The sequence below is a fragment of the Salmo salar genome, chromosome 02 (assembly GCF_965601325.2).
Source record: "Salmo salar chromosome 02, fSalSal1, whole genome shotgun sequence".
Lineage (NCBI taxonomy): Eukaryota > Metazoa > Chordata > Actinopteri > Salmoniformes > Salmonidae > Salmo > Salmo salar.
Genome location: NC_138292.1, coordinates 68,439,778 through 68,450,599, shown reverse-complemented (window position 1 = coordinate 68,450,599; position 10,822 = coordinate 68,439,778). Strand labels below are relative to the sequence as shown.

The window sequence follows — 10,822 nt, the reverse complement described above, 5'->3', positions numbered from 1 at the left end:
AATAAATACATGGGAAAATAAGTCAAGGTTAATACGTTTTTACAGAGGTTTAGTGCCATTCCTTCTCATCGTATTCCCTTGTTTGTCTCCTCTTTTGTTTAACACTTTTTAAGACCATTTGTGTATGTAAACGTATAGACAGAAATACTGAGTCCATGTTCTGTGTGCGTGTACGTGTGGAAACGTGTGTGTGTGTCTTCTTATTCCATTGTGTGTGTGTGTCTTCTTATTCCATTGTGTATCTAGAATCTATATAAACACATATATTCATTTTACACTACATTGTTTGTTTGTCGTGTGTCACAGTTGCTCTCCGGTATAAGCTCCCCCAGGGGTTGTGTGTGTGTGTGTGTGTAAGCACGACCATGTGTGAATGTGCGACCGTGTGTGTGTGTGTGTATGTGAGATTGTGTGTGTGTGTGTCTCATGAGGATAGAGACTAAATCAGTCATCTAGTTTAATCTCAACAGCAGACGGTGGTGCTCACTCAAGCTGAAAAACACTACATCAGTGCGCACGTATAGAAATGAGGAAATGAGAAAAGGTTGCCTCCTCTCCTCCCTTGTGTCCTTGTTTCCTTTCCTTCATCTGCATTGATATTAAAGGGATAGTTCATCTAGATTAGATGTTTTACATATGTCTATAGACTGCTTTCAAGGCAAGGAAACACATAAATATGTAATTTAACTGAACTGTCCCTTTAAAGAAATAGAGTGGTTTAAGTAGATTCACAGTAAACATCCACCATTTTGTTTTCACCTATCCTGTTTTTCATATATATATATATATATATATATATATATATATATATATATATATATATATATATATATATATATATATATATATATATATATATATATATATATATATATATATATCAATGCTGAATAAGGAAAGTAAATGAGGACAAAAGATGAGGACATGATTGAGGAAACCATTCAAGACTGTTGAGATGCATCCCATTGCGTGAAACCAGATATTTGAGCAGTAGCAGTAATATTCTCCCTCATACTGGCTCTTCAAAAGTTTGCACCGCACATCTCAACTACATGGATCCAAGTTTAATTAAATGAGAGCAAAGAGCCGCCACGTGGTTCCCTGGGAGCCATTCTGTGCCTCCAGTTTCACCGAATGAGCTTTAGTTTGAGAGCAACTGTAAATCCACAGAGAAGCAATCAGGGGGTTTTCTGCGACTATTGATTTGTGTTTTCAATAACCTTTAAATCTACACTCTGGGATGTGAAGTTTTATTCTCTTCAAGAATCAATGGGGTATACCTGTATATCAGGAATGGAAATTACCATTGAAGAAAATCCCAGATCTCAGACTGTAGCTTTGTTCAAAAGTTGAGAAAATGAAAAGAGAAAAAATCAAAAATTCATGCAGAAGCTCCCCAAGCAACGGACAATAAAACAAACTTTAACAATAAAAAATAATCTACAATGCAATAAACTCTGATGAAGTACGCTTTAGGAGGAAGGAAAGAAAAGACTGGTTCTAACTTGTATGTCCATAAAGAAGTTGTGTTGCTGCCTCATTGTTGACAGGAGGGGAGGGAGGGAGGGCGGGAGGGAGGGAGGGAGGGAGGGAGGGCGGGAGGGAGGGCGGGAGGGAGGGAGGGAGGGCGGGTGGGTGGGAAGGAGGGAGGGAGGAAGGGAGGGCGGGAGGGGAGGGAGGGAGGGCGGGAGGGAGGGCGGGAGGGGAGGGAGGGCGGGCGGGCGGGCGGGCGGGCGGGCGGGAGGGAGGGAGGGAGGGAGGGAGGGAGGGCGGGCGGGCGGGAGGGAGGGCGGGCGGGAGGGCGGGTGGGTGGGAAGGAGGGAGGAAGGGAGGGAGGGCGGGAGGGAAGGAAGGAAGGAAGGAGGGCGGGAGAGTCTAGACCAGCGGCCCAGGGGTGGGTTGTGGCTAGTTTATTTTCAGATGGGGATTGGCAAGATACATTGGTTTGTTTACTTGGGTTACAAGTATAGCGCCAAATGCTTCAGGTACGGTTACAACAGGAAGAGGAGCTAGGTTTGATCTTCACCATTGGACCCATTTACAGCTTCCAACATGGAAAATATTAACATCAGCAATTCATTCAGTGGTTTATGAAGGCCTTTGTTCAATACCCCACAGCCTACGCAAACCATGACCGAATTATAAAAAGTCTGTGCACAGCCTCGAAGTCTAAACAATGTAGGGTTTGTGCAAACACACTCTCCTGCTCGCACACACACACACACACACACACACACACACACACACACACACACACACACACACACACACACACACACACACGCCATCGCAGTCTCCACAAAGTTAAAATGACTAATATAATTTGTAATATACTTAGATGTGAATTATGGGCAGCAGTGGCCACAGAGTCATCCTTAGAGTAATAAGAGCTGAAATTAATAATATCTATCTTGAGTTAATGTTATTATTAGTGATGGCCAGAGAGAGGGATAGAGACCTGAGGGCTAAGGGGGGAGTGCCTGCCTCTCTCTCTCTCTCTCTCTCTCTCTCTCTCCCTCCCTCCCTCTCCCTCTCCTTTTTGTTAAAAGGTAATGTAGTCATTAATTTACAAAGGCACTCTGTCAGTTCCACCGTGTAGCGTTAGCCTCCAGCGCTAATCAAAATGTAATTGATTAGTAATTCACCAGAAACCTCCACAGAGGAAACTGACCGGTGGTTTTTAAACAGGGGCTACAATAAGAGACCCAAAAGGCCTTTTAATCAAAACGGAGGCTGTCCAAGATAGTGCCCCGGGGACATCCCTGTGTGTGCTCAAATGAATACAACTCAACTCAGGTTTTATTGATGGTGACTGTTGAGTAATGCAGACATGTGGTTGACTGGAGTCTGTTTGATTTGTTGGGGAGTAAGACAGAGTGGGGGGGTGTAAGTATTTTTATGGACATCAGCATTCGATGAAAGTCTTAATTAAATATTAGCATTAAATGCCTCGTCATACATAGGGGGGCTATACACACACACCTTCCACTTTTTAGCATAAATCTACTGTAAGGTAGAGATCTTGCATTTGACCTTTCCATCAGAACACATTCTGTGGATGGCCATTTTGTAGGTCAGAGAGAAGAAAGGTAAAGAAAACAGTGGCATCTCCATCATTTTAACACATAGCGCTGCCTGTTTTCTGCCTCACTGTCAAAACACACTGGCTTCAAAGTTATGCTTTAGGAGTTGGGGATCATGGAAATAAGACTGCACTTCCCATATGGCCTTAGCAGGATGAGTTCTGCCCTTTCCTCACCTCTGATAGGCGTCAAGGAAAATGGGATAGATCTGCATTTCCCATAAGGCCTTAGAGGCTCTGAGAGATCTGCCCTTTCCTTGCTTCTTAGAGTCAGAAGTGGAAGTTACCCATAGGCACAGATCTAGGATCAGCTTACCCTCCCTCAATCCTAACCTCAAACATTAGGGAGGAAACCTCTAAACTGACCTTAGATTAGTGGATAGGGGCAACTTTGTCCGACTATGCCCTTTCCTCCAGCCCCTCTGGGAGATCTAAGGGCAATTTTGACGACTATGCCAGCTACGCTGAGAGAGAGAGGGAAAGAGAGCGAGAGAGAGACACAGAGTGAGAGAGAAAGAGAGACAGAGAGAGAGAGACATAGACAGAGAGAGAGAGAGAGTCCTTGGAATCTTTGATTAATTTCAATCAACCCTTCAATCTGGCAGAGTAAATAATATCAGCATATTAGCATGGCTCCCACGACCTCCCCTCATTGGCCCTGACACCTCGCAATCGTCCCAAATGGAACCCTAATCCCTAAATAGCTCACTACTAACAGAGTCCTATAGGAACCATATAGGCCCTGGTCAAACGTAGTGCAATAGGGAACAGGGTTGGATTTGGGATGCAGACACCTCCTCTGCAAATGAATTTGGACCATTAAACCAGACAAGGGTGGAGGGAGGGATGAAGAAGCGAGGGAATTACATGTTGTTGTCTTTTTGCGCTTGCTGGTTGCTGGGTTATATTAGCCAACAGAAGTGGGTCAGAGGGAATAAATGGAGGAGTGGAGGGAGGGAGGAGAGGATGGAGAGAGGGAGTGGGCGGAAGAGAGGAAAGACTGGAGACTTGCAGCAAGAGAGAGAGACGGAAATAGCGAGATCATATAATGAGTCTATGAATATCATTATACGTCAGTAATGTCATTCTGAGGATAAGAATATACCAACAAAGCAATGATTCATGATTCCAGTCAGAACGGATGAGCAGATCAGAATGCCGCCAATTAACGTTAATTCAAGCAGAGTGCAAGGAGTCATAGGTCAATACCGTGGTGCTGTATCCATTACATGTAATCCCCCCAAAATATATGATATTTAAATCTAATAGATTTTGTACCAACGCCAGACTGGTAGGTCTATACGTAGCACTGAGTCATCCATTAAAGTACATCAAATATATTGGGTCAAATGAGTCCAGAGATAGGCCATACTGTATCATCCATTAAAGTACATCAAATATATTGGGTCAAATGAGTCCAGAGATAGGCCATACTGTATCATCCATTAGACTGTATCAAATATAAAATAAATAATATAAATCAAATATATTTGTGATGCGGTAGGCCTAAAGTAAAGTATCGCTAAAGAATCTATTACACTAAACCTAAATATATATTTTAGAACTAAATGTAATATATGTTACACAAAGGCCAGACTGGTATGCTGTAGGTCTATAAGTAGCACTGAGACATCCATTAAAGTACATCAAATATATTGGGTCAAATGAATCCCCAGATCTAGAGGCATCACCAAACCTTGCTCCATCTTCCAACAAATCGTATAACTCAGTCCACAGTATGGGTATGGAAGGATCAACCAATTGAAATAAATATATATATAGATCCCCCCTTTTTAAAGTTCCATCCACGTTATCAAAATTCAATTTCCATGTTTGCACATTCAGAGAACAGCATAGAAAGGACCACATACTGTACAGTGAACAGCAAAACCATCTCTGTTCACTCCTGTCAGCCATTTTTGTGTTTTGACCTGTGGTAACCATCTCCCAGGTCAGTGTATCCATGCTACAAGAGCATTTTGATCTATAGCAGGCGCCAATCCTCTGTTAGCAGAGGGGCACAATTGACATGTAGCTAAAGTAAAATACAGTGGCTTGCCAAAGTGTTCACCCCCCTTGGCATTTTTCCTATTTTGTTGCCTTACAACCTGGAATTAAAATGGGTTTTTGTGGGGGGTTGTATCATTGAATTTACACAACATGCCTACCACTTTGAAGATGCAAAATATTTTTTATTGTGAAACAAACAAGAAATAAGACAAAAAATACGGAAAACTTGACCATGCATAACTATTCACCCCCCCAAAGTCAATACTTTGTAGAGCCACCTTTTGCAGCAATTACAGCAACAAGTCTCTTGGGGTATGTCTCTATAAGCTTGGCACATCTAGCCACTGGGATTTTTGCCCATACTTCAAGGCAAAAGCTTCTCAATTGGATTGTGGTCTGGGCTTTGACTAGGCCATTCCAAGACATTTACAAATGTTTCCCCTTAAACCACTCAAGTGTTGCTTTAGCAGTATGCTTAGGGTCATTGTCCTGCTGGAAGGTGAACCTCCGTCCCAGTCTCAAATATCTGGAAGACTGAAACAGGTTTCCCTCAAGAATTTCCCTGTATTTAGCGCCATCCATCATTCGTTCAATTATAACCAGTTTCCCAGTCCCTGCCAATGAAAAACATCCCCACAGCATGATGCTGCCACCACCATGATTCACTGTAGGGATGGTGTTCTCAGGGTGATGAGAGGTATTGGGTTTGCACCAGACATAGCATTTTCCTTGATGGCCAAAAAGCTCAATTTTAGTCTCATCTGACCAGAATGCCTTCTTCCATATGTTTGGGGAGTCTCCCACATGCCTTTTGGCAAACACCAAACATGTTGCTTATTTTTTTCTGGACACTCTTCAGTAAAGCCCAGCTCTGTGGAGTGTACGGCTTAAAGTGGTCCTATGGACAGATACTCCAATCTCCGCTGTAGAGCTTTGCAGCTCCTTCAGGGTTATCTTTGGTCTCTTTGTTGCCTCTCTGATTAATGCCCTCCTTGCCTGGTCCGTGAGTTTTGGTGGGCGGCCCTCTCTTGGCAGGTTTGTTGTGGTGCCAAATTCTTCCCATTTTTTAATAATGGATTTAATGGTGCTCCGTGGGATGTTCAAAGTTTTGGATATTTTTTTATAACCCAACCCTGATCTGTACTTCTCCACAGCTTTGTCCCTGACCTGTTTGGCGAGTTCCTTGGTCTTCATAGTGCCGCTTGCTTGGTGGTGCCCCTTGCTTAGTGGTGTTGCAGACTCTTTCAGAACAGGTGTATATATACTGAGATCATATGACAGATCATGTGACACTTAGATTGCACACAGGTGGACTTTATTTAACTAATTATGTGACTTCTGACAGTAATTGGTTGCACCAGATCTTATTTAGGGGCTTCATAGCAAAGAGGGTGAATACATATGCACGCACCACTTTTTCGTTTTTATTTTTTTGAAACAAGTTTTTTTTCTTCATTTCACTTCGCCAATTTGGACTATTTTGTGTATGTCCATTACATGAAATCCAAGTAAAAATCTATTTAAATTGCAGGTTGTAATGCAACAAAATAGGAAAAACGCCAATGGGGGTGAATACTGTTGCAAGGCACTGTTTAACCTCTGTCACCTCCATATAGACCAGAAACCAGGCAGAGTCTGCGTTTAAACAGGAAACACAATTATGTTGTTTTTTTGTCACTAATTTTTATTTTGTCAAACCAGATTGGATCTGAAAGAATCAGATGTGAAAAGAGCTGATATGATTGGTTAAAAGACCAATACAAAATATAACAATTGGGCTATGTTCATTTATTGCCACTATAAATAGCATATTTGGCACTATGTTTTTTGTATGGAACATTTGCTGCCAACATTGAAGATGGATTTTTACTAACTCTTTATATCTATGGCTCTGCTATATGATCTCGCTGAACTCTCCATAGAGATCCATCTCTCTCGCTCTCGCTCTCGCTCTCGCTCCCTCTAAAATAGACCATGAACCCTTGCGAACTCTAGCTTTTCTAAACATCACCATACTAGCAATGTCTTTAATTTCAGCTGTAACTTCTTGTGTGGTCTGTGTGTTCTGCTAGGAACCTTCTCTCTACTCCGACATGATTACCTTCTGCTTCAATATGGGAGCCAACACTCGTCTCTCTCCACCTCTCCTAACCCAGCCTAAAGTGGTTTTTGCATGACTAGCGCTATTGAAATGCTAATTTTAATCTTCCCCTGAAGGAAGCTTTGACTTTCTTATCAAAAGAAAAAAATGCTATACCTGTAAATAACAAATTGGCTCGAAGCCAGGGAAATGTTAGCAAGTAGGTCTGGAAAACGGCTTACTTCATAGTAATCTGAACACACACACTGAGAGTGTGCGTGCGTGTGTGTGTGTGTGTAGACGTCCCTTCCTCCTTGTTTGCTATCTGAATGCAATGTATCTGCTCAATCCACATGTCTGATTTAGAAAAGGCCAAGAAGAAGGAGAAAACAAAATGGCGGAGCGCCCCAATAGCATGCCACGCTCTGTAAAACATGTGTAGGTGTTTCCAATCGATAAGCACGCTCCTGCTAAACACAGAGAGGGGCTCCAGGGCCTGGTTCCCACCGTCCACACACACACCTCTCGGTGTGTGTCCACCCACGCTAGCATCTCCACCTGTTTTGTTCCGGGGCTAACTACAGCCGAGAACAATTAACACGATAAGAATCGCTTAATATCCTCCCCCTCCCCTCTTCCTTGTCCTCCTTCTCCCCTCCATCCTCCCTCTCCCCCTCATCTCTCCCCACTCCTCCGAAGGAAGAAGAGATTGAGGCAAACACTGCTAATTCCTCATCCCCTTTCAATTATCTCTCTAAATGGCGCTGCTAGGGAGGCAGGTGGTGGGCTGCAGAGTGAAATGACTATGCGTCCCAAATGGCACCCTTTTCCCTATATAGTTCACTACTTTTGACCAGAGCCCTATGGGAACCCTGTGGGCCCTTGTCAAAAGTATTGCACAAAATAGGGAATAGGGTGCCACTTGGGATGCATCCAGTGTTTAGTGAATGAATTGAATGTTGATGGGATTATGAGCTGTGCTGTTTAAGGGAGCAGGGTTTAAGCCGAGTAATGCTGCTGCTTGTTGTTGGGAGATATGTTGTAATGAGTCTTAGGACACCTGCTAGTGACAAGACTCTGCAGTCATTACTGAGTCCTCATTACCCTGGCTCTGTCTTTCTATGGTAGTCTGCAAGGACCAAAGTGCTAGGCAAAAGGAAATCTGATATATTGTTGTTTTTTTGTTTATCCAAACCTGGAAAAAAAGAGAATGTGGAACCGCTTAGAAGCTCAGTGTGGAACCATTATGGAACTCCATGTAGAACTTTGAAACTTGTAGAACCACTATAGAACCCCTACGGAACCGTTACAGAGACATTATAGAACCCTTTATGGAACTTTGGAACCTCTATAGAACCATTGTAGAAATGTGGAACTCTTGTGGAACCATGGATGGAACCCGCAATGGAACAGTGGAATTTCTGTGGAACGACTTGTATAATTGTGGAACCCCTGTAGTTCCATTGTGGAACTGTAGAAAATACCCAATACCCGGTGTCATGCTACTACTACTACTACTACATAATGTCTCCCCCATAACTTCCACTACTATCCTCCTCATCGCTGTCAGAGTCTGCTGTTGTAACACCCTAGGATAAGTTAAAGAATGAGAAGACAGATGATGTCATAAAAGAAACCAGGAAGTACACATGTTAGCCACCAGTTGTAGTTGTGTCATTCAGGTCCATTCACTGTCTGGGAGTTCTTGAGAATTATGACATCACTGTCTTCTCCTTCTGTATGCCATCCTCTAGGTTACACCTCTTCCTCATCTCTCACAGCTTCTGCTGGGCCGACACCCCCTTCCAGTAGTCGAGGATATCATGGAGGTCCTCGTCTTTCGCAAACTGAACCTTCTTCCTCAAGGCGTGGCCTGCAGCGATATACGTTGCCTCTTCGCGAGGGTCGCGGGGGCCTTTCTTGTGTGGCCGGAACCTCTCCCAGATTCGAAGGGTGTTTTCCGAGGAATATTCGGGGCTGGAGGAGTAGCCAGAGTAGTTGTGGTGCCGGGAAGGGGAGAGCTGGGAGTAGGCGGCAGGGTCCCTTTTGGTACGTCCCAGGGGTTTGAGGAAAGAGGCCTTCTGGGATGGGGAGGGAGAGGGGGAGTCATTGGCTCCCTCGTAGTAGAGGGCGGGGAAGGAGTGCCTGTGCTCAGAACAGTGGTAGTCTGGATGTACCTCCAGATGATGATGCTGCTGCTGCTTTCCCGGTCCTCCCCCCCCTCTTCCTCCCCCTCCGCAACCCACCCCACCTCCATTGACATTCACCCCACCTTCATTAACCCCTCCTCCTATTCCGTTCCCACCACCACAACCCATCCCGTTTCCTTTACCACCACTACCACAACCACTACCATTTCCACTCACAAGAGGGAGCCTCTCCATGGTTTCCCCACACCCAACAGGGCTCCCCTTCTCTGGGTATGGAGGACAGGAGTTGGGGCCTGGGCTGCGGGGCTCCGGGACATCCAGACTGAAGACCCTAGTGCTCTTCATGGATCCTCCAGCCGAGGACACGCTACATCGGTTCTTCCCAGCACCCATGACCACCACACCTGTATCGCTCAGCTGCCTCTGTAAGGGTCGTACGGCATTCGCCGGTGGTGGGTCCCTATAGGGGGGCGAGAGAAACCCCCCTCCGCTGATTCCGGGACGCTCCGAGAGGGGCATGACGAGGGGGATGGGGGTCATCGCGGGAGGGGCATGGATTTTGGGAGAGGAGGCAAGCATCTGGCAGGTGTCAGCAAGGCCTTGGGAGAGGGGGATGAGGTTCCGAGCGAGGGAGGTGATACAAGCAGGTGGAGGAGAAGTAGGGTTGTCACCAGATGTTGTCGTCGCAACAAGGGAGTCGAGCTTGAGCGCGTCGATACAGTTGTTGATAATCTGGTTGACTTTATCGACCTCCATGGCGATCGTCGAGATCTCCGACGCAGATCCGTGTCCGTCATCATCCGAATCATTCCCAACGTCCATTCCGTCTTCACTGCAACCATTGATGCCTCGCATATCCACCAGTATCGCCTCCCCCCCTCCTCCTCCTCCCCCTGCTAGTAATAATCCTCCACCGTCTCCCGATAATCCTGCCCCAGTCCTCACATCCATATAGTTTCCTTTATTGGTTGCCATGGCTTCACCGAATGCTGTGGCCATCTTCTCCACTTGGGGGAGCGTCGAGAGGCGGGAGGAGGTGGTGTTGGCCGAACCGTGGAGCATGCCGGAACTGGAGGAGGCGGAGGGGGGAAGTTTATTACCCCCGCCACCTCCTCCTCCGTGGAGGTGACCTCCGTGGTGCCCCTGGTTCTGGGCCTGTTCCTGGAGATGCTGCATGGCTGCCGGGTCGTTAGCTGCCTGTGCTGCAGCCTCCGGTCCATACCTGTAAATAAAATCCAAGGATAAAATCCATAAGAATAAAATATTTTACATCTCAGGTAAAATAGCTGTATGCAATTCAGGTGCAACACATCTACCTATGAGTCCCGAGTTATTCAAACCTTGAATCAAACTTTAATGAAGTAAAGTGCATTTAAATCACAAACACATGTTATTGTAACAACAATAAAATGGAATGAAAGAGATTAATAAAAAACAATAAGGCTATAAAAGAGATGAGTAGAATAATGTCAAATAACATAGAATAAAGAGTTGGGGTTT

General features: G+C 44.9%; 1 protein-coding gene across 1 annotated transcript in view; it reads right to left on the bottom strand.

Moving 5' to 3' along the window:
* Positions 1–1,841: 1,841 nt before the first annotated feature.
* LOC106590757 (protein phosphatase 1 regulatory subunit 29) overlaps positions 1,842–10,822 on the bottom strand; it is a 160,184-nt gene continuing 151,203 nt past the window's right edge. Inside the window, exon 6 of the mRNA XM_045708346.2 lies at positions 1,842–10,544. Within this exon, the coding sequence (XP_045564302.2) occupies positions 8,948–10,544 (1,597 nt within the window). The 3' untranslated portion in view covers positions 1,842–8,947. The remainder of the gene's footprint in view (positions 10,545–10,822) is intronic.